The sequence below is a fragment of the Lycorma delicatula genome, chromosome 3 (genome assembly GCF_047948215.1).
Source record: "Lycorma delicatula isolate Av1 chromosome 3, ASM4794821v1, whole genome shotgun sequence".
Classification (NCBI taxonomy): Eukaryota; Metazoa; Arthropoda; class Insecta; order Hemiptera; family Fulgoridae; genus Lycorma; species Lycorma delicatula.
The window spans coordinates 198,648,229-198,674,598 of NC_134457.1; the positions used below are offsets into that span (position 1 = coordinate 198,648,229).

The window sequence follows — 26,370 nt, forward strand, 5'->3', positions numbered from 1 at the left end:
TATTCCATAACTATTAGTATTTATAAGCATCTAAGCATCTTTAGATAAAATAAATAAATATGTATTTATCTACTTTAATGTTTATATTTGCTTACTAGTTCTTTGAAAATATTTTCATTCATTTTTTTTTTTTACTGTAGTTTTTTTAAATTGTATTTTCAGCAGTAGGTGTTTGAGATTTGTTGTTTCAAAACAGCTTATAAGTTAAGTTAGAATAGATAAGGTGATCTTATCCAGAATTAGACAAACATTTTTCTTAAGTAATAATAATTGAACCCATATAGTTTGAGTACATAATTAACATTTGAATATTAGTATCTTTTTTTTTCTGTTTAGTCTCCGGGAATTACTGTTCAGGTACTACTTCAGAGGATGGATGGAGATGAGTGTATGAGAGTATGTATGAGTGTAAATGAAGTGTAGTCTTGTACAGTCTCAGTTCGACCATTCCTGACATTTGTGGTTAATTGAAACCCAACCACCAAAGAACAGCGGTATCCACGATCTAGTATTCAAATCTGTAAAAGAAGTAACTGCGTTTATTAGGACTTGAATGCTGGACCTCTAGACTTCCAAACCAGCTGATTTGAGAAGACATGTTCACCACTAGATCAACCCGGTGGGTTAAGCATATAAGTATCTTAATTCAGTTAAAAGTACGAGAAACTGACTGAAATTAAAACAGGGTTCTAAAGCATAATAGAATATCTATAATAACAGCTGATCAGCAATGTTGCAAGCCAATAATCCAAGAATGGGAGATTAATATGAAATTATATAGACAAAATAAAACTACAGATTTACTAAGTAATCTTCAGGTTGACTTAAAGTTGACAAAACTTAAATTTTGTACTTTGTTTAACACTGAAACTAAAAAAATTTTAATTTATTTTCAGGATTTAAAGGAGTTGTTGGATAAATCATCACAGGGATTTATAATGCTTTCTCTTGGAAGTGTGTTGCGGTGCTCAACATTACCAGAACATATCATAAATGCCTTTATAAAAACATTTTCCAAATTACCATACTTGGTACTTTGGAAAATAGAAGATGATCTACTTTCTTTACCCCAAAATGTGATAACTAAAAAATGGTTACCTATTAATGACGTCTTAGGTAATTATTTCTCTTGTACTTCATCAGTTTCTTGTTCATAAAAAATGTTTTTTGTTGCCAGATTTATCCTGATTCCATAATAAATTTTGCTTATTTTTGTTACAAACAATTACATTAGAAGATCCCAAAAGTCCCATTTCTGTGACTCCTTAGACTATTCAGAATTTGCAACAAACTCTTGAGAGATCTTTTTGAGTTAAAGAAGATGACAAAAGGAACAAGAAAATTCTTAACTAATCAGTCTCTTCTTACTGGTAGAGTAAAACTTGTCAATTTTTCCATTGATTTTGATATTTTCTTCACTTGTCATACCCCTACCTTCCCTTCCTCTTTCTCACTATTCACAATCATATAGAAATTTTTTACTTTATAAACCAAAAATTTTCTTCTGCTTGTTTCCTCTTCTTCTCATAACCTGGCTTTCAGACATGTAGTTTATGAGAGGCTACCTTCTTACACCTCTGGAAATTTATTGTAATTGAAGTCCTTTTTTAGAAATGAAAACATATAAATATTGTTCTGCTAAAATGTACATAACATAAACACAGGACAGAAAATGTTTTTCTCAAATTCTAATTTCCATTTTATCTCAATAACCATCATTTAGCATAAATATATTGTTATTGATCTGCTTCTAATAACATACAACCTGAGTTGATACCCAAAAAGGAGCTCCATGTGGTCTATTTATCACCTCTTACGGCCTGCAGGAAAAGTCTATATCATCTATTTTGATGCATAATCATCACAGGTCATAAGAAAATCAAATCATTATTTATAAATTTAATAATTTCCAACTTCTACATGACAACAAGAAAAAAAGGAAAGTTAATATTCTTCCGAATAATATGCAGAAATGTGAGGATTATAAAGAACCATTAGAAAATGAATTGATAATATTTTTAGATATTTTTCTTTTAAAAATCACTTTTATTTGAAACTAACACAGTATAATTCCTTCAACTTGAACTACATGCAGTAACTTAATATATAAAAATTTTCTTCAGTTAATGAAAGGCAGTTTGTAAAAAGATTTTGTGTAAAGTTCAGATACACATGCCTATTAAAAGTAAAGGTATGAATATCTGTTTAAATTCCTTCAAAAGATTTTTTTAACAAACTTCTTTAAAACGATTTATGAAGATGCATAATTCCAAACAGTATATTAATACGTACGTATAAAGAAATTTTAATACATCATGTTGCTTGCCAGACAATAAATGTTAATTTATTGCTGGAATTAATTAATCTACAATTAATGAATTAGAGGGATGTATTCAGACTATAATTTAAAAATCTAGACCTTGATCCATTAAATGAAAGTTCACATAAAAGAAATCAATAATAATAATAATAATTTTTTTTATACAATTTGGTAACAATAATTATTTTGAAATTAACAATAAAACAGAAAAATGTGTAATATAGTTAATAATAATAATAATCTGTTAAATGAACTAAACTTCAGTACATAAACAAATAACATTAATCTGCCAACAACACTGCTCATAGTTACATCCACCTGAATGGTAAGTTGGAATGTTTTTTAAAATTATAATTTTTTTTTTCTTAGTCTTTCTAATCTTCTTAGTTTACTAGTTTATAAATTCAATAATATCTATTGATTGCACCATACTATTAAGATAAGTAATTAGAATCCTGCTGTTATAATTTGCCAAGAAATTACAAACAAGAAATAAATCTAATTGTTATCATACACATTTTCTTAAGAAATTATTTATTTCACTGTCCTTATATAAAAATCTTGTAATTAAAATCATGCCATTATTTTCATAACAATATTACAGAAGAAGAAAAATAACCAGTATTGAGTTTGAATACTGTTACTCAGTTACTAATATATTCAAACTGATGTATCAGCTAATTGAAAATATTCTTTTATAAAATAACAATTTTTATATGCTACAAAATTTCCATGTGCAATTTCATGCACAAACTTAGTTCATGTGATGAATTATTCATCAAGAAAAAATTTACTTTTGATGGTGAATTAATTCACCCCAGAACCTCAAAAAGAAGCTTGTACATGAGAATATGAAAATTTGTAGCATATGAAAAATGCCATGTCTAACCAGAATTCAAACCTGGGACCTTCAGATGAAAGGTCCAGACACTACCACTTTACCATGGAAAGCAGCAAATTTACCATCAAAATTTTTTTTATAATAAATAATTGTAGTAAAGCATTTAAATTTGTTATGAAGATTTTGTAGATTGTAATTGTAATTACCTGTTACTTATTTTCAGCCCATCCTAATATCAAACTACTGATAATGCATGGTGGAATGGCAACTACAATTGAAGCCATTAATGCTGGAGTTCCAGTAGTAGGAATACCAATGTTTGCAGATCAACCTGGAAATGTAAAAAGTCTTGTAAATAAGGGTGTCGCTGTTGAAGTTGATTATTTAGATATAACTGAAGAAACATTTTACAATGCAATTAATAAAGTTACATCAGATCCCAGGTAAATTACTATATGTGTCTTAATAATTTCAATTTTTTTATGTTATCATTTTTTATAATTTAATAAGTTTTTTTAAAGAAGAATAATAGTTCAACAATCTAGGATATCTGGATTTGCAAAACCGTATACTTTGTGCACATATTTTTTATGACAGCACTAGTTGCACTATGATCTTCAATGCACACTGAATTTTTGAAAGCAGATTTATTTGAGAAGAAAACCAAGAATTATAATTACAATAACATTACCATAAAAAAAATAACTAAAAGTATGCAATAACAATCTTGATCTTTAGTTGAGACACTATAGACAAAGTCTTTTCTGATTGTCTTTTAAGAATAGGTTTTTACTATACCTAAAAACTTCAAATATTTTAATTGACGTCTTCAAATAATACACATAAATTTTTTTATCATACACTACATTCCTTACCTACTTTTTTTATCTGTGACAACCAGTGGAGAAAAGCTGCTTCAAATCATAAATTTTGCTATGATAAACAAAACAAGGTCTAATAAATAATTTTAACAAATGAAAGTCTGATATGAGATAACAGTCACTCCTAAAAATGCAAAGACGTTTTATACTTATAATAATAATCCATTCTTAACTTAAAAAATAAACTAATAATAATAATAAAAATTTATTTTCCAAAGTAAGAATACATTTTTAAGACAAACAATACCATATCATTTACAATATACAACATAGTTACAAATTAGACATAGCTTATGAATTATATAAATACTTCTGTTGACCTACAACAGCCTCACAAGAGTAACTATAGTTTTCTAATTTAAAACTGTGATGCAATAATTTATGATGAAATAATAATGTTTGTAATTTAATAATATTTTGGAAAATTGGGTACTTCTTGAGGACAAGAGTCCTGTTTTAGAAGTTACCATCAATTTAGGATTAAAACATTGAAGAATATTAAAGACATAAATTAGGACAGAAGTGGCTTAGTAGATATTTAACAATTACTAAAGATTATAGAAATATTAAAGAGAGGGAAAATCATTCAGTTTGCCATTAGAAGTAAAAAGGTGATTCATGAAAGCCATAAGCTTTTTATGCTTCCCTAGGAAAACTTGTCAATTTTAGTCACGATTGAATCCAAAAAGAACTCGACGTTTTCATACTGAATGAGCTAGTGTTCAGGTGAAATTCTGAACGAATTTAAACCTAAACTATCTTTCGCACAATTTGGCAAAAGATTACAAATCTTTGGTACCATGCAAGTGGAAAATCTATGAAAACACTCCTTCCGGATCTAGAAAGTACAAAATTACCCTTGCTTTGCATATCTTGGTTAATTAGTCTATACTTAAAAGTCTTATATTCACTCCTAAGAAAGAAAAGTTTAAGTACCTTAAACAAGTATAAATACCTCAAATGGAGCAAATTCAAGATAAAAAAAAACGGGAATGAATGTCTTCTAGCAGGTATTCTATATATTATACACATAAGATGTTTCTGGTCTATCATTATAGGTCTTTCTTTTTCCTGTTTAGCCTCCGGTAACTACAATTTAGATAATACTTCAGAGGATGAATGAGGATGATATGTATGAGTGTAGACTTGTACATTCTCAGTTCGACCAATCCTGAGATGTGTGGTTAATTGAAACCCAACCACCAAAGAACACCGGTATCCACGATCTAGCATTCAAATCCATGTAAAAATAACTGGCTTTACTAGGACTTGAACGCTGGAACTCTCGGCTTCCAAATCACCTGATTTGGGAAGACGTGTTCACCACTAGACCAACCTGGTGGGTTACTATCATTATAGGTCGGATTTTATTAAAATACACACCACTCCCACACTCAGTTCCATATCTTAAACGAGATTCAATCAAAGCCAAGTAAAGCATTTTTAGAAAACCAGTCAAGCAGAAATCCCGAAGATAGTAAAACTTTCTCACGTAACATAACATTTCATTCTTTAGACTAAGAATATGTATTTCCCATGAAAGATTGCAATCAATAGTTATCCCAAGATATTTCATACTATCGACTTGATCAATACTATAGCAACTGCACTCAGCTATTCTGGAGCAAGTGAGATTATGATATCCAACATGTGAGTTGCTAGTTTTTTCACCCTTTAACTGAAAGATTATGTATTTGGATTTAGATAGATTTAACGTGATTCTGTTTTTGGTTAACCACAACCTAATTTTAAATAAGTCCTCTTTGATAGATTTCAAAACTTGGTCAAAGCTTTTTTTCTATAAAAAAGGCTATATCATTTGCATATGAGGTCAGATAACCTTGAAATTTTCCAGAACAGACGTTGTTAATACAAATTAACAATTTTAATTTGTAATTTAATTTTAACCTTTTGAGTTTAACCTTTAGGTAGGATTCAAACCAGTTAAAGGTTAAACCTCTTATACCTGCTTGCTCCATCTTATTTAATAATATATTATGATCGACGACATCAAAGGCCTTCTGGATATCCAGAAAGAAGGCGCAACTTTAGAACCATCATTGATGCCATTTACCAACTGTGAGACAAATTTAAGTAAGGCATTTTCAGTGACTAAATTTTTCTGAAAGCCAAATTGATTAACACTGAAAAAATTATTTCTATTAAGAGAGTTATCCAGTCTTGACTTTACTAGTTTTCAGAATCTTTGAAAATTGTGAAAGCAGGGCTATAGGCCTAAAGTTCCCGACATAATTATTATCTCTTTTTTTCTTCCAGTTAAATTATCTTTCAAAAGCCACATGCTGTATCAAAAGGTGAACTAAATGACTTTGTTAGGGATTTAAATTTATCAAAAAATCAAGCTGAACTGTTAAGATCAAGACTGCAAAGTTGGAATTTTCTTCCAAAAAATACAAAAATTTCAGGCCGACAAAAAGAACTTTTTCAGTACTTTATTGATGAAAATAATTTGGTTTATTGGATAAATATTGATGAGCTTATGTTGCACTTAGGTTCATAAACTTGAGGACTGTCACCTTTTCATAGATTTGTCCAAGAGTAGTTTAAAAGTGGTTTTACTGCACAGCGGTAATAAATATACTTCGATACCAATCGCTTATGGTATTAATTTGAAAGAGACATACAATGTGATGAAAAAAATTCTTAAAAAAATAAATTATAAAAATAATTATAAAAAGGAATGTTCCAGCTATATGTGGCGATTTGAAAGTTATAGCTATTTTATTAGGCATGCAGTTAGACTCCACTAAATAATGTGTTTTCTTTGCAAATGGGAAAACAGCTGAACTGGGAATAAACATTACTTTTCCAAAGAGTGGAAGAAACGAGACTACTTAACTCTAAATGGAAACAATATTATTCATAAGCCATTAGTTGAACCCAAAAAAATATTTTTACCCCTTCTCTATATCAAGCTACGACTAATGAAAAACTTTGTAAAAGCAATGAAAAAAAATAATCCCAGCCAGATTTTTGCACATCGGACAGAAATTTAGGAATGTAAGTGAAGGAAAAATTAAAAAAGGAATATTTGTTGGTCCTCAAATAAGAGAGTTGGTCAAAGATTATGTATTTAACATGATGTTAAATAATGTAGAAAGTTCGGCTTGGGCTTCATTTAAAGACATTTGAAAAAATTTTCTCGGCAAACAAAAATCCGACAATTACCACGATATTGTTAATCAACTTCTTACTTCATACAGAGCTATAGGATGTAATGTATCTAAAAATACATTTCCTCCACTCACATCTGGATTTTTTCCCAGACAACCTTGGAGATATAAGTGATGAATACAGTGAATGTTTCCACCAAGACATTTCGGTGATGGAAAGCCGCTGTAAAGGGAAGTGGAATACTAACATGCTAGCCAATTACGGTTGGACATTAATTCAGGATCTGTCTGAAGCTATTTATAAAAGAGAAGCATCGGTGAAATCAATCTAACACAGGTATTGGCCATGAAAAATTATAAATTTTACAGATTTTAACTATATTTTCCCTCATTTTTTTTGAAGCGTAATTTATTTAAAACTAAGAGTAATAGTAAATTTGTGTTTACAGATTTGTAATGTACGCAAAAAAGCAATTCAAGAATTTGTAACACAATTGTGAAACATTAAAAAAAATTTTTTTTTTTTGTCTATGTAATCAGTGTATAATTCAACAGCGATGTACAGACATTTATTTACAAAGTACTATTTAAATTTAAACCCATTTAGCCTTTTTAGTTATGATGACAACTGATTGTAATGTAGTTATCTGCCATTTTAAAACTTAGGAATGACTAAAACTTATCTTATACACATTTTAATAAACTTAATATCTTTTAGTACTGGATCAAAAATACCTTAAACCACTTTACATAAAATTATACTGATCAGTACCATTTTGTTCAAATGTAAAAAATTGGGAAATATATTGAGTAAATGCTTACTTTTTAATTCAGTATTTTTAGTTCTGGTTTATTGTGTTCTGTGTGAATATAAAATAACATTATTAAAAAGAAATTTGACTTCAATGGCTGGACTGAAGAAATTATAAATTTAATTTAATCATTCCTTTAACTTTAAAATACTAGTATATTTAAATGAACCACCAAAAACTGCTAGTAAGATTACCTCCAATCAATCTGTTTGTAAGACTAGTAGCAGAAAATCTGCTTTATCAAATAACTAAAAAGGCATAGAAGGGTCTTTAAAAAAAAAAACAGTTACTCCTTAATTTTCTATTATGTTAAAACACATCTGGTAAATTGCCGAACACTATGACAGCACTGATGACACTATAAAGAAATTGAAAAGATATAGAATGAATCGTTGTTACAAATAATTTTGATATCATTTTACAGCTAGTATGAATATTATAAACTATTTGTTAACAAGTAAAATTAGTTTTATAAAAAAAAATTTTTACAAATCTTTTTTTACAGCTATAGTGAAAATGCAAAAAAATTGTCAAGAACATTCAATGACCGACTAAATACTCCATTAGAAACAGCCGTATTTTGGACAGAATATGTTTTAAGGCATAAAGGAGCATCAAATTTGAAGAGTCCAGCATTAGATTTATCATGGTATCAACTCGCATTGCTTGATGTCATTTTCGTTGTTTTTGTTATAATACTAACCATTCTTTTTCTTATTTATATTATACTAAGAGTTGTTAAACATTATTTATTTACATCAGTCAATAAGAAAAATAAAAAGGAATAATAATCTTTTAAAATTTGTTAAAAATTTTATTTAAAATATAATCTTTGTTTTGAACATTCAAAGAAGTTGGTTGGTTACTTAATCACACATGTTCCTTCACCACAGTTCAAATATCTTATCTTCTTCACAACATTCCTCCTTCCCAAATTTTTCTCAATGATTGCTCATTGAGTCTGCCTCTTGATTAGAATGCCCTTTACTTCCTAATCCAAGATTTTTTCATCTCTTCCATCATGCATACACTTGATGAACCCAGATTTGTATAACTAACTCAATTAAATCTTCTACCATGCTGCAGGTGATACAGAATCATAAGGGAAGTATACAAATCACGTCTTGCATCTTCATTGATTTGTTTTACTTAAACAATTTTATGAACTTTTTCATTATTACACAGTTAATATATCAATGTTTATAAATATTTAAGGGTTCATTTGCCATCACTATTCCAGTCCAATAGATTAAAGAACCTATTGTGGCAATGGGTAAAAATGAATCTGTCACTAATATTTATTGATCTTTAAAAGGTATTTGATAATAAATATTGTGATACTGCTTGTAAAATCTGACATTATGGAATCAAACGGTTGGTTTTTCAAATACAGTTAATCTATATTTGTCCAATCAAAAGCAGTGAATATCGTTTAGAACTATAATAATAACCTATTATTCTGCAAATGATTGAGAATTGTGTAATAATACAGTACGAGTGTCACATCACCTATAACCATTACAGTTATAGCATTTATAGATTTACATACATTATCATAAATGCCTAAAAAATGAGACACTAGATCCACAGATATTACATAAAATGTAATATTCCTATTTAATTGTGAAAAAAAGTGAAAATTCCAGGACACCAAATCTAGTGAGTATGGAGGGTGTGAATAGGTTAAGATTGGATTTCACAAGAGCTCAGCAGGTGTGTGCAGTATGTTTGGTCAAGCATTATCATTTCCATGGATTGTCTAACATGACACACAGATTTTCTAAGATGTTTTAGCACCTAAGGTTATGTTTCCACTTCCCTTTAGTGCTTTTCATCAGTCACAGAAACTGGTTGACCACTGCAAGGTCAATAATTATCCCGGTGAAATGAAGTCGTACTAAAATTAAGACGTTAATTAACAGGATGAATCAAGTATTTCTTATAGTTTTTGCAGTATCTGCAGTAGTTTTTGAGAAATCTGGGGTGAAGGCCAATAAGTTGGGGTAAAAAACCCTGTTTTTTATGTTTGACATACAGTAACTTAATAAGATAACAACAGTTGATTAACAATGCGCAGTACTGTATTAGTGTTTAAATCATTCTGTAAGGTACATTAAGTATATCGGGTACTATAAACTGTGCTGTCCTTAGTGAGTGTTTTCTGTGAATATTAGTTTGAACATGATTGGTTTGCATTGAAGTAATGCCTTACTTATTAACAATAAAGGAATACACTGATATGGTAATTATTTTGGGTGTGTGTAACAGTAATGCTACAGCTGCTGCAGTAGAACATGAAATACCTTTTCCAAATCACAGGATTCCAGATCCAAAACAATTAGTGCGACTTTTCGTAATCTTCCGGAAACAGGTTCATTACCTAGTATTCGTAACAGCTACAAAAAATCTGTCTGACATGACGCTGTTATTGATGAAATTATTATCGATGCAGTTCAGCACAGTGCAGGGATCAGTACACTTTCTAAGCAGATCTAAGTTTCACATTTGATGGTTTGGAGGACACTTAAACAAAACAAGTTTTATCATTAAAATCTACATCCAGGAGACAGTCCACATTGCTTGGAGTTCTGCAACTAGTGGAATACAAATCGTCAACTCTACAAGTATGTTTTGTTTACCAACGAGGCAAATTTCACTAGAGATGGCGTCAACAACTTACGCAATAAGCGTAAGTTGTTGAACCCTCATGAAACGGTGGAAGGCAATTTTCAACATCGATTTATCGACAGTGTATGGTGGGGCCTTCTTCACAATCAACTGTTTGGACCAATCATATTTCCTGGCCACTTAAATGCTGAGGTCTACTTGCACTTTCTTCAATAAAAATTGTCACAGCTGCTTGAAGATGTTCCTCTAGGGCTGAATCACAAAATATACTTCCAGCATGATGGTGCGACTCCCCACTTCTCTTGTGCAATTTCCTCTTACTTAAATCATCATTTTCCTGAGAAATGGATTGGTCATGGAGGTCCACATTCCTGGCCACCAAGATCGCCTGATCTAACACCTTTAGATTTTGGCTTCGGGGATGGATGTAAAATATTGTATACAAAATTACGTACATTCTCGTTTGGAATTAGTTGTCTGCATTATGGATGCGGCTGAGCAACTTTAGGACACTTGTGAAGAATTAGAAAGAGTAACAAAAGCAGTACAGAAGCATGCCAAGAAATGTGTTGAAAATGTGGGGTCGTTTTTGAACATTTATTATAAACTGGTACGTATAATACACTTTGGTCTAGTGTAAAGTTTCTAAATAAAATTCTAATTTTTCTAACTTTCCTTTGTTTTATTCAACTTGTTTTACACCATTTTTTTCATAACTACATTCTGTATAAATTTTGTTTCAAATTTTTGTGTGTTTATTACCCATTTTACAAAGTAATTTATGTCAAACATAAAAAACAGGGTTTTTCACCCCGGATTTCTCAAAAGTTACTGCAGATAAGGTTCTGGAACCTATTTTATTCCATTTTTCAGGTCAAAAACCATATGAAAACAATGGTTCTGCCCCTTAATTAACATCTTAAAATTTTCAGTTCGACCTCATTTCACCGGAGTAGCTGAAATCCGAGCGAAATATTTCACTAGCCGTAAATCACAAACGAAGTATTATAACACATATGTTTATATTAACTTTTTTCATTACTTTCACGAGTAGAATAGGTTGTGAAGGTTCCGGGAGAACACTGTGATAGACTCTGTATGTGTACATGTATATGTTTTTACTTCCTTGAATAAAGTAAAGGAAGTATAGTGATCGCGAAACATTTCGGTTTTCATATTTCAACGGAAATATCCATTTTGACCACTCCTGAATCCATTTTGACTAGTTTTGGTATGACGTCGTACATACATATTAGAATGTTACCTATATATTAGGATGCTGAAATTTTGGATTTAGGGCTGTTGTAACATCTAGTTGTGCACCTCCCTTTTTGACTGCAATCAAAATTAAAATTAAAATTTTAATTAATGAAATATTTGGATCTTAAAGGTAAGGCACATCAGTTTGAATCAGACTTCATCTCCTTTTGGTTTTTTAACTTTTTTTTATTTATTTTTTTAACTTAAATGTACTGATTTAATAATTATTAACCCGTAACTATAAAAAAAATTACGATAAATAATAATTTATTGATAATAAATGAATAAAATTATTAGTGAAATAAAATTAAAATTAAAAGTAAAATAAAATTTAAAAAAATAGATTTTGTGAACATCTTATTTAATATTAATTGAAAATTATAATTTAGAATTGTATTATTTGGGAATTTTCCTAGCAAATTCTTATAAAAATTGTCTATTTATTTTAAAAAAAAATCATTTTATTTAATTATTTCACAGAAAAATAAAATACATTTTTGAATTGTATTCAATTTAAAATGATGTTGAAAATTTTTTTCACTCGTAATATGTACAAGATTTCTGGTGTGTTGTATAAATAAAAGTTAATAATAATTAAACTATTTCGTTTAGTGAAATCATGTATACTGGTTACAAATATTAATTTTGACCTTAACGTGTAGAATAATAATCGGTTTTTATTATTGCATTATTTGGTAAATAATTTATTTAAAGAGTAATCAAGGGACTTTTACTCTAATATTTCAGGTAAGATTGTTGAATTAATCTTTATATATATATTTCTTGTGTGCGTCTGTGTCACTGAACTCCTCCTAAACGACTGGACCGATTTTTATGAAATTTTTCGTGTGTGTTCGAGAATGATTTAGATTCACAATTTGAACCGATAGAAAATGTTTTTTTTTTTTAATTTATTTATTTATGTGTTGTTGTTGATCTTGATATGGTAAGGTTCACAATTGGATCCAGTAGGTAGCACTGCGATCACGTTTAGAATTGTGCGCGTATTGAGAAATATTATATTATATTATTATTTATTGAAATAATGTTTTAAAGTGTAATTAAAAAATATACATTGTGCAAATTTGTAAGGTGCAGTATTGAAGTGAAAATGTTTTTTTAAATTTATTTATGTGTTGTTAATCTTGGGATGGTTAAGGTTCACAATTGGGTCCGGTAGGCAGCGCTACGATCGCGTTTTAGAAGTTCTTTTTTAATTTTTGGCTTATCAGTTTTTTTTATTTTGTTGCTTTTTCGCATATCAGTTACTTGCGTCGTAGCTTAGTGTTGTTCTTACATTAAAATTCGTACTTTTAATGGACTACTGTGTTTAGAGAATAGTTTGAATTAAATCCGATAGGTAGTGCTGTTGTTTTGTCATTTGGATTTATTTACATTCTGACTTTTATAAAGTGAAAGGTTAAATTTTGTTAAATTGCTAATGTTCAGTTTTTTAAGTTTTTATGAAACTTTCAATTGTGTTCATTTAATCTGTATGTATACTCAAATCTAGCAATAGTGAAGGATTGCCGGGTCTGCTAGAATTGCGCACTTATTGAGAATATTATATTATATTATTATTTATTGAAATAACGTTTTAAAGTTTAATTAAAAAATGTACATTGTGAAAATTTGTAAGGTGCAGTATTGAAGTGAGTATTTTACATGAATTTTAATGATGTATACGGTTGCATTCATTCAATAACAATCAACTTAACCTACAAATTTAAATTGTCAGTTCTCATTTGATTCTATGCAACTTATGAAGTATTGAACGGCTCTTTGAAAATAAAAATGTAAGTTTGTAAAATAAATTATAACATTTATAAAATTAAAATATAAGTTACTTATAATAATTATAGTTTAAAGTATATTTAAAAAATTGAATTTATAATGTTTTAGCTGATTAATTTTATAAACAGTTTTCTAAAATTATTTTTATTTACAATTATCTCAAATTTGGTAAAATAGATGTTAAAATAAAGAATGAAAAAAATGATAAAAATCTCTACTAAAATTTTAACTACGTTGCTTTTTTACAGTGCTTTAATTTTTGTATTAATTGATTAATTAAGCTGTTACATGGTTATGAAACATCAAAATTATTAAATAAAAAAAAAATAAAAATTTATAAAATAAAAAATAATAAATAAATAATAAATAAAAAATTTATTAAATAAAAAAAAAAATATGTAGGAGGTACTTTTTTAGAATGATGTTAAGTGAAAATTAGCAGTAATGAGGATGAAAATTTATTAATTACACTAATTATTAATTTTACGACGTTACAATTTTTTAATTCAATTTTCATCGGACATCTCAATATTTAGTGAAAATAAATATTACCCATACTACACATAATTAATCAATAAACCCATTACAATAATAAAACAATCACAAACTGATAATATCATACTAATAGTCATTTTAATGAAATTTCGAACACATTCCTGCTAATTTTAACTTAAATAAGTTACTTATATTTATGTGTTGTACATCTATTACAGAATAATGCTGCGTCAGGACAACGTCTGTTGGGTCCGCTAGTAATTGTATAAATATTTATGTCAATAAAAACTAATATTTTAGCAATTGTGTAACTGTCCACTTTCATTAAAGAATTGGAGGATCGTATCTCACTTTCAAATGAAATAAGTTTAAATGAGGTGTAGCAAAAATGTGTATATGTAATTTAATAGATGTACAAGCAAGTCATGTGGTGTCCACATCAGATTTTTTTTGTATTATTGAATTTTATTTTTTAATATAATTAATTAAATTAAATTCTCTATCTAAGTTCAAAGTATTATCTTCATGACATGCAGATAAAATTCTATGAAAAATAATATTTGATTATTTGCTCATTTAATCTACATATTACGTAATAAGATGAGATGTAAATAATGTGTGTCTATATAATGTGCACAAGGTGTTTATTTACACCATAGAATGAATGATATTGTGATTGAATTAATGTTATATTTTGTTTTAATAAATTATTAAGCAGTTCTAGTGAAATATATCTTATCATATGTAATGAAGGTAAGCAGTATTAACAAAATTGACCACTTACAGACTCTAGTAAATAAACAATAAGAAAGTTTACATTTTTTTTTCTCTCATAGAGATACTATACACTTGTAACCTTGAGCTTTCTTTTCTTTTTTCATGTTTTTTTTTTCTGTATTAATAAAGTTTATATTTGGTGAACAGTTTCGATAATTAGGGCATATATGTTATACATAACCAAGAAATTAATTATTATGTATTTGACACCCATGTTTTGTTAATCAAGCTGCAAAGCTTAAAGGGTAAAACCTGTTGAAAAAGACAAAGATTAAAAGACAAATATAAAACTAGCATCAAACCAGTCAAATTAAAGCTGATAACTGAAAACACTGGATTTTATCTATGTTGTGTTTATTCACTTATTAAATCCTGTTTTTACTAGGTGATAATAATCAAAGGCCAGTTCTATTGTATGCATCCTTTGAATAACTGAATTCTTATTAACTTAAATGTAAATCTGATGTGCCTGATGTAGAAATAAAAAATTAAAATAAAAGTTACTACATTATATTTGTGTTTTTTAGTGTTTGATTTAGCTGGATTGTCCTATTATTTTGTGTATGTTATTTTATATTTTTGTAAATAACTCATTAATCTTTTAAAGTCAATAGATCCAATAACGTGGATTCCGTCAAATGTACATGTTTCATGAATACAGAAGAACATTATTAAATGAACATAGATTTTTATAACTCAAATATCTAAAATATTTTTAAAAATTTAGACAATTTTTATATTGCCTAAAGTCAGTGTGGAAAATGCATCCTGAATGCGGGAACTTTTATCCCAGCTCTTTGATATGATAAATAAATAAAATAAATAAATATATATATATATATATACACCCCTACCCTGTACAAATTTATATTTGAGTGATCATATCTTTTTCTTTCCCCAAGAAGATTGTAAATTAAACTTCACACAGGCTCGCCATACACTAAAAAAAAGGAGGATGTTGTTGTAACTGGGCATTAGTCTATCACTGAAAAAAAAAATAATATGCATTTGTTCAATTCCAATATACATAATTGTATCTATGTAATTTATTAAACAAACTGAATCCACTGTCTATTAATATAATTTATAATTATGAAAATTAATTTCATAAGCTGCTAAGTCAGTAAAGGGATTGTGATGCTTAATCAATAAGAAATTTCAGTTTTAATATAAAAAAAAACTGTAGCCCGGAGGTAAAGGACACCATCTCCAGTTTTGTTAAAAATGACTGAATCATATTATAATTTTTGCACTCCTCATTATCCTTCCATCATAACGTTTTCTACTAAAATACCTTATTAAGAAATTAAGCCTCCATGTATGTATAAAAATAAGTGTTACAGAAAATTACTGAATTACAATGGAATGAAATTTTTAAGGCTTACTAGGATTCAAGAAAGGGTCATGATTTAAAGATAGTTCTTTGCGTCCTACATTGAAGTAAGACCAATGAAAAATGTAGAGGTACAGATGATACAAAACCAAAAAAAAATTCCTTTCATTATATTTTAAGCATAAGTATGTAAAAATAATGGTTTGTAAATTGATGTTTTTAAACACACTACCTATATCTAATATGGTTGTAGTTAATGCAATTAAAAAACAAGAACCTGGAGGGATCGTGAAAATAAACAAAAGAACCTATCATGAAAACACCTGAAGAAATAAGTCAAAATGTTACTCAACACAAAAATGTTATATCAAAATATATGAGTTGCTTACTATTCATGCTTGAAAACTAAGAAAGCTTTTAAGCCCAGATTTAAATTTAGAGAAATTGTATTCATTGTATCAAGAATTCTGTGCTGAAAATGAAATAGGTAAAGAAAAATAGCAAAAAAGTGGCTTACATAGATATATTTAACAAAAAATTCAAATTTCATTTAAGCAGCACAAAAAGATACCTGTGATTCATATATAGCAAAATTAAAGGATGAATTATTTTCAGATAGTAAAAAATTTATTCAAAGTAATAATGAATTGTACCTTATGGAATCATAAAATGATATGAACAAAAAAGGAAATATACTCAAGATGTAAAAAACAGCCAAGCAGTAAAAATGCTGACAGCTGATTTACAAAAATGTTTACCAACATCACCCTGTTAAAAAACACCTAAATTTTCTACTGCAGGAAGTTGTAGACGTTTAATTTCAAAATTTATGATTCCAATGATAGACTTCATTCTATATGATGTAGGATAAAACTAAGGCAGGCTGTGATGAGAATGAAATAGCTTCTTGCATTCTAAAATGGGCTGAAAAAACATTCCCAACTCAAAAATTGAAGAAATAGTATTAGGGTCAGACAATTGCTATGACCAGCACAAAAATTTGGCTATTGTTATATGTTTTTTCTATATTTTACACAGATATCCACAGATAACTGTATTAGTCATACATTTTTGTTAAAAGGCCATACACGTATGGAAGCGGACAATCTCCATCCGGTGATAGATTGAAACAAGAAGAAAATAATGAATTACTTACAGATATTGACACCTAGGGATTGGCAGCAGCTGGTCCACCAGTGTTGAAAGACTTATTATGTTTGCAATATGGAATTACATGATTGCAAGAATTTTTAATCACTATAAGGTAAGACATCTTCGTTTATTTACAAGAAAGTTTTTAATAAGCAGCCAGCCAGTACTTCTGTCACAATTAGTTCACATTAAATATCGGCAAGAAAATATTGGTGAATTATTTTATAAATATGAAACTGATGTTAACAAAGAATTTCTTTTACTTAATTTACGAAGAAATTTGAGAAAGAATTACAAGTGTAATGTGTTACAAGTGTCAAGTGTTCTGATGTACTTGATGTCATTAGAGTAGATTCAAAACCAATATCACTATTAAAATACAAAGATCTGTTAACTCTACTTAAGTATTTACGATAAGAGTGTCATTGCTTTATCAAAACATATGTAACTGCTGTGAAGTAACTGATTTCCGTGAAGTAAATGATTTCCATGAAGAAAAAAGTGATGAAGACTAGAGGAAATAATTATTTTTAATGAAATATTAGTTTTATTAATATATTGTATTTGAATATGTTGCAGATTTTCTACTATTTAATCATATTTTATTATTAATTTTGAATTTTTATCATACAGTAAGCAGATAATACTATTACTGAAGAAATGATCATACTTTTTAGTTCTTTGCACATTTTTTTGAGTATTCATAATAATATTATGTTGTATTACATTTTGTTGTATGAGCAAAATAATTTTATAATAATCTAAATCTTTTAATTACCTTTTTCTTTTCATTGTAACAGTGTTACAATATTGTACAATCATTTTATTGCAAAATTTATTTGTCTCTTGGATTAAACAATCAGGGGGCTGTGTTGTACTAATATTATCTTTTATGATTGAACATGATGTTAGAATTCATTAAAAAAAAATATATATTAAAGTAAGTACCTCTATGTACTTTAATGTACATTTAAAAAAAAATATAAACCAAAAATTAATAAATATGTAATAGCATCTATTAAAGTAAACCTAAATAAGGCATTTTAGTAGAAAAAGGTATGATGGAAGGATGGTGATGAGCAAAGGAAATTACAAAAAGCAAACTCAAAACTTCAAACTGCTATACTGTAAAACTGTAGATGATGTCCTTTACCTCAAGGCTACAGAAATGTCATTATTTTCAATATAATTTTTAAAATATATATTTATTAAAATAATTCAGCAAAGATACATCAAAACTGCAACCAGCCATGGCCTGAAACACCATCTATATTGTTGTGGTCTTCCAGGTTTATGCAGGTTATTATAATAGAATGGTTTATTAGCTAACATATCTTTGAATTTATAAATAATAATGTTTTTCAGTGCATCAGTGTCTATTATTTTGGTTTCTTTATCAATCTATACTATTTATTATACAGGTTATTTTGTATTCCACAACCATACTGAAAATGTTTCATTCCATTCTTATATGCTTTATAATCTTTTGGAAATCCTTTTTTAATGTTCTACTTATTTTTTCTACGTAATCATATTATAATCTTGACAGAAGCATCATTATAAGAATCATTCAGGTTCAGTGGTTCTTGAGTTTTACGAGATGGTACTCACATGGGCATTCTGATTTATACATAAAGATAAGCATAATTTTTTTTAGTCATTGTAACACTGTTATATATAAATTAACCTTTTCTTTAAAAATTATTTAATTAATTACTGAAATAGTTATCTGTCTCATTTTTATTCATAATATAAACAATCTTTATTAAAGTATCCATTCCTGTATTTTACTGGAATGTTAAATGGCCCATTATCACTTTTTTATAAAATCATATTCACTATGTTCTGTGTTTCTCACTAATTTACTCTAATAATTTTTATCAATTTTAAAAATTGGTTCAATTCAATTCAAAACTTATGTTAACATAATTATTGTTGTATGAAAAAAGTATCAAGGTATATATATATATATATATATTTGAAATCTCAGTTTAAAAAACTCTACTGTTGTTACCTGTTTGTGTTATAGTAAAATTCTTTTTTACATTTTTTTTTTTTTTTAATTATATATTTAATTAGTTTATAGGAAAATTGTTATTATACTTATATGATTTATTTGTGTCTTCACAGATATAATTTATATTAATAAAAGAGGCAGTAAAAATATTTACCGACATATCTTTTTGTTATAGTAATGTTTTTAAATGCATTAAAGAGGAAAAATATTTTAAGTTTCTTATTTTTTAATATTTTTTTTATATTGCAGGTTGTACAACTAGCAACAATATTAACAACATACACTGTATGTGGTGAATCTGCAAGTATTTTAGCTTTTCCAACTTTTCCAGGATATAGTCATTTTATTATTATGGAACCACTATTAAAAGCTTTGGCAAGTAGAGGTCACAATGTTACAGTCGTTAGTTATTTTCCTCAGAAGACGCCTATTAAAAATTACCATGACATCGATGTCTCACACACATTACCTCTTGTAACTAATAATCTGACTGTAGATTACTCTTTGCAAAATTTGAGAAATCCAATCGGTTTTATGGAGTTTGTCTATGATTATGGTTACAAAACATGTGAAGTAATATTTAAGGAAAAACAAATCCAAGATATGATAAATTCAACTTCTGAGTATGATTTAGTTATAACTGAACTTTTTGGATCTGATTGTTTTACTGCTTTTGCATACAAATATAAATTACCTTTAATATCAATAGCCACAACTATTGGTCTTCCATGGGCACATAAACGAATTGCAAATCCTGATAATCCTTCATATATAGCAAATTATTTTTTTCCTATTAAAGAAAAAATGACTTTATATGACAGATTCATTAATATAGCCACTATGCTTTTAGCAAATATTGGATATTATTTTATGAGTGACATTCCATCATACAAGTTGACAAAGAAGTATTTTGGTGAATCCATACCTCCACTGTATGATATATATAAAAATACATCATTAATTATGACAAACAGTCATTATTCTTTTCGCCAAATCCAACCTTTTCTCCCAAATTTTATTGAAATTGGAGGAATACATTTAAAAGAACCTAAACCACTTCCAAAGGTGAGTACTAAATATTAAAATATATTAATATTAAAATGATTAAAATGATATATATATATATATATATATATATATATATATAAAATGATATATATCATTTTAATATTAATAAGTTTTTTATCTTTGTAAAGTACAATTAGCAACACAACAATATTAGTAAACTTTTAACATTCATAACAATTTTTAATTAATCTGTACTAATGACACAATAGTTCAATTAAGGTAAAATTTGGTAAGTCAATTAAAACTTGAGCCTCTTTTATTCTTGGCAGATAGTGCTGAATAGTTTTAGTTTATTACATAAACAATCTAATGGGTATGCTCAGTACGGTATATTCAATGAACACTCAAGTACTTGACTGTGAAGAAAGTAGAGTAGTCTTTCACCTAAATGTTCTGGAAGATAGAAAAGTACAAACTATACTATTCACAGCCAAGAAAAGCTTTACATTACTTTTTGGATTATGTATTCATCCCTTGTGACATGTAGAAATATAATGGAAAGAAATTAGGATGAGGTGATAATCAAAAAGACAGTTCTGACTCCAACTTAGGAATAATTCAACAGCTCCCAGATATTTCTAAAACTGGCAGAAGTGGATTGATTTCAAACTGCGTATCGGTAACAGGTTAACAGGATGAGAAAATTATTTGTGCAGGAAGTGGTTGGAGGAGCTGATGATAGCTAGCATACTGGGTCCTGGAACTGAAGTAATCTGCACTAGTATTGGTGAATCCTGGAGCAAAACACTAGCACTGAGAAGGGTGTCAATGCAGCCAGACAGTGCTGCCAGTTAGTAAAACAATGTGAATTCACTCGACAAGCAAGCTGATCAGTGTATAAACATTATTTCTTAGAGAGACTTTTCTTCTTTTTGAATACAAATGATAGGAAAAACTTAAAAAATAAAATAAAATAAAACAGTGTCTTAAACAGTCCTTTCTATCAACAACCACCCAATCCAGGAAATGCAGTTCACACTATGGAAACTAGTGTTAGCATTTTCACTTAATGATATAATATAAACCTTTTTATAACCGATTTGTTTGAATATTCTTTTGGAAATTTTGATTGTGTCTACTGGTAATGTCCCTTCACTGTTGGAAAATGGAATATTTATTTCTTAATGTTGATAATTTTCATTACTTTGTAAAATTCACATATTTAACAAACTATGGCATTATGCAAAAGCCAAGTACAGTGTATGGAATTTTGAGCATAGATTTTGTACTGAAGTAAAAATTATATCACAAAAATAATTGTTTTGTTCCTATCTCAAATATTCATGAAGTATTTCTTAAAAGAAAGAATTTATAGAAGACATCTATCTATACTACACCATTAAAAACTGTTCCAGGCAGATCAGTTTTATACAAATTTGAATACTAGATCTTGGATACCAGAGTTCTTTGGTGGTTGGGTTTTAATTAACCACACATCTCAGGGACGGAATGGTCAACCTGAGACTGTACAAGACTACACTTTATTTACATTCATACATGTCATCCTCATTCATCCTCTGAAGTAATACCTTATAGTGGTTCCGAAGGCTAATCAGAAAAAAAGAGAGGCAAATTAGTTAATAGTTATATGTTATAACTAATGATACGGCAACATGATACGTAACAATATTAAGACATGAAATTTAAAATATGTATCATAGCAAACAAATACCACAATTAAGTAAGTACTGTCAAGGACAGATGGTTAGAGAACTTGAAGGAAGCTGAGCAGGATAATGCAAGCAGAGCCAGCTCTAGTGTTTTTGCCGCCATAGGCAAACCCAAAAAATACCATCCCCTAAACTTAAAAAAAACTTTAAAATTTAAATTAAAAAAAAAAAACAGAATTATAAAAGAACCAGAAAAATGACATGTAACTGAATTAAGACAATAATACTAATACAGATTTACGGAAAATTGTTTTATTGAAAAACAAAATTTACATTTTTAATGAGTTAAAGACAATGAACTTACAAACTAAAACTAGTACCTACTATTTTCAGAGATAATTTAAATATACTTTTAAAACAATAAACAAAAGTAGTACAATAATAATAATATTGCACTAATAAATAGTAAATAATATTATTTTCAAGATTCAAGAAATTAAAATGTATCTTTGTGGGCTGTGTTTATTAGGTAGATTTCATAAGAAAGCTACCTATTGTAATGGGTACCATGATTTGACTTCTGGAAAATTTTGACATATCTTCGCGTTTGACATCCCCCAGACCCCAAAACCACTGTCAGTTTTATGAGTTGTCAGCTTTATGAACCCTTTATGAGTTTCAGTAGCTGTCTTTGTTAAAAAGATATTTGATTTTAATCAACTCTACATTGCATAACAGTTAGTATTTGTGGAAATCTTTAGATAAAATACATGTAAATAATCACTTACTTTAAAGTTTATGTTTGTTTACTAGTTCTTTGGAAATATTATCATTTTTTTTTTTAAATTGCAGTTTTAGTAGTAGGTGTTTATTGTTTCAAACAGATTATAAGCTAAGTTAGAATACATAAGGTGATCTTACCCAGAATTAGACAGATTTTGCTAACAGTAATATTAATTGAACCCACATAGTTTTAGTACTTCTTTTTCAATTAACCACACATCTCAGGAATGATCAACCTGAGACTGTACAAGATTACACTTTGTTTACATTCACACATGTCATCCTCATTCATCCTCTGAAGTAATACTTTATGGTGGTTCTGGAGGCTAACAGAAAAAGAAAGAAAGAATATAGTTATAGTACATAACTAACATTTGCATATGAGTATCTGAATTCAGCATAATAGAATATCTATAATAACAGCTGATCAGCAATGTTGTAAGCCAAGAATTCAAGTATGGGAGACTGATATGAAATTATATAAATAGACGTAATAAAATTACAGATTTACTAAGTAATCTTCAGGTTGACTTAAAGTTGACAAAACTTAATTTTGTAATTTTATTGTTAATTACTGAAACTAACAAAATTTATTTTCAGGATTTAAAGGAGTTGTTGGATAAATCCTCACAGGGATTTATAGTTCCTCTTGGAAGTGTGTTGCGATGCTCAACTTTACCAAAACATATCATAAATGCTTTTATAAAAACGTTTTCAAAATTACCATACCTAGTACTTTGGAAAATAGAAGATAACCTACCTTCTCTACCCCAAAATATTATTACTAAAAAATGGTTACCTGTTAATGACATCTTAGGTAATTCTTTCTCTTATAAATCAGATTCTTGTTCATAAAAATTCTTTTTGTTAGTAGATTTCTCCTGATTTCATAATAAAATTTTACTCTATTTGTTATAAACAATTAGATTACGACTTTTGGTTCTCAAAAGTCGCAATTCTGAGACTCCTTATACTATTCAGAATTTAATATAGAATCTTGAAGAGATCCCTTTGGGTCAGAAAAGATGACAAAAATAATAAGACAATTCTTACCTAATCAGACTCCTGTTACTCCTGTGTGGTAGATGTTAAACTTGTCAAATTTTCAATTAATTTTGATATTCTCTTCACTTGTCTCCATTTCACACCCCTTTTTTACATCTTTCTCATTGTTCACAATCATACAGAATTCTTTTACTTTATAAACTAAAACTTTTCTACTAGCTTGATCCCTTTTCTTTTCAATACATGGTTTTCAGACACATAGATTTATAGCTCTTTGTACCACAGAATAGTCCAGGGGCTGCCTTCTTAAACCTCTGAAAATGCGTAAGAGTTTATGTAAATGAAAACCATGAGTAATTTGTATTTGATGTTCCATATCACATAATAACTTTGAGGTAGGACCACTTGCTAATTTTATATTCTTAGTGTTTCACTAGTGACTTTTGAAACAAACTGTGAAAAACTTTAAATGACCGTCATTTTAGATATACTTGTCATAGCATGAAGTTTTTTAGCATGAAAAAAAATTTACTTTTCAATACCCTTAAATTGGTGTGTCACAATTCTACCCTATCCATTAAAATTTGTGAGTGGTACTGCCATGAAGACTTCCTGAGTGTTTGCAAGGGTGGCAGTCTCATATTGAAAAATAGATTATTTCAAGGTTTTAATATTTACTAAATTTAATTTTTCTATATTTAACTATTAATAAGTTATTTAAGGTTTTCCACAATTTGCTTACACTGTATACGTATACTATGAGGCTATATATATGTATGAATAAAAAATTTTTTTACATTTGAATACTAGAATGTGGATACTGGTATTCTTTGGTGGTTGGGTTTGACTGCAAAGTAGATGGATGGATGACAGAGTTCAGCAAAATCTCTAGGGCTACTCTCTCGCCTAAATGTTCTAGAAGATAGAAAAGTATAAACTATACTACCCACAAACAAGAAATGCTTTACATTACTTTGCACAGCATGTAATGAAGTATTCATTCCTCATGACATATAGAAATATAATGGAAAGAAATTAGAATGAGGAGTTAATCAAAAAGTTTTGTTTACCTACTTAGAGATAGTTCAAGAACGCCCAACCATTTCTAAAACTGGCAGAAGTGGGTTGATCTCAAACTGTGTGGGAGTAAAACAGGTTAACAGAATGAGAAAACTCATAAATAGTTAGAAATAGTTAGAAATGCTGATGGAAGCTAGGTTACTGAGTCCTGCAAGTGAAGTAATCTACACTAATATTGATAAGTCCTGGAGCAAAATATTAGCACTGAGAAGGGTGTCAATGCAGCCAGACAATGATGGCAATTAGTACGATAATGTAAATTTACTCAGCAAACAAGCTGGTCAGTGCATAAACATTATTTTCTCAGAAAGACTTTCCTTCTTTTTGAAGTCAAACCAGTAAGGGAAAATTTTAATACTAAAACTGTGTCTTAAATAGCCCTTTTTATTTACAACCACCTGATCCAGAAAGAGCAGTTCACACTATGGCACCTAGTGTTAGCATTTTCACATAACGATATAATATATACCTTTTTTATACCTGATTTTTTAAATATTCTTCTGAAAATTTTGACTGCGTCTGTTGGTAATGTCCCTTCACTGTTGAGAGAATGAAATATTTTTTCTTAATGTAGATATTTTTTATTTGTAAATTTTATACATTAAACAAAATATCACATTATAGAAAAACAAAAAAATTGGCATTTTGAGTGTTGATTTTGTTCAGAAGTAAAAATTAATAAATTCAACAATCATAAATTAGCAATTAATTATCTTCTATCTATTTCAAAAATATGTGAGATATTTATAAAAAGAAACAATGTGTAGGAGGCATCTATTCCACACCATGACACAATGTTCTAGGCAGATTAGTTAAAAGTTGTACATTATAACTAATGATAAGGGAAGATGATATGCTAAAATATTTAAACGTGAAATTTAAATATGTGTCGTAGAAAGTAAATACTACAATTAAGTAAGCACTGTCATGGGCAGATGGTTAGAGAACATGAAGGCAGCTGAGCAGGCAGAAGGCAGCTGAATCATGTCAATAAGAGTGAAAGAACCCTTAGTTAGGTATCCAGAAAAAACCAATCGCGTATTGGTTTTTTCTGGTATCCACGAACTACATGTAGTGGTGAATACATCTTCCCAAATCAGCTGATTTGAAAGTCGAGAGTTCCAGCGTTCAAGTCCTAGTAAAGTCAGTTATTTTTACATTTGAATACTAGATTGTGGATACTGGTATTCTTTGGTGGTTGGGTTTCAATTTACCACACATATCAGGAATGGTCGAACTGAGACTGTACAAGACTACATTTCATTTGCACTCATGCATATCATCCTTATTCATCCTCTGAAGTATTAACTGAATGGTAATTACCAGAGGCTAAACAGGAAAAAGAAAGAAGGTATCCAGAAAAGAACTAGATCAAGGGGA

At 28.6% G+C, this 26,370-nt stretch overlaps 1 protein-coding gene across 1 annotated transcript in view; it reads left to right on the forward strand.

The window, feature by feature from the left end:
- Positions 1–26,370, forward strand: part of LOC142321282 (uncharacterized) — a 43,810-nt gene that overhangs the window by 10,882 nt on the left and 6,558 nt on the right. Inside the window, exons 3-7 of the mRNA XM_075359279.1 lie at positions 897–1,116; positions 3,385–3,604; positions 8,494–8,767; positions 19,694–20,509; positions 23,506–23,752. Of these exons, the coding sequence (XP_075215394.1) occupies positions 897–1,116; positions 3,385–3,604; positions 8,494–8,767; positions 19,694–20,509; positions 23,506–23,752 (1,777 nt within the window). The remainder of the gene's footprint in view (positions 1–896; positions 1,117–3,384; positions 3,605–8,493; positions 8,768–19,693; positions 20,510–23,505; positions 23,753–26,370) is intronic.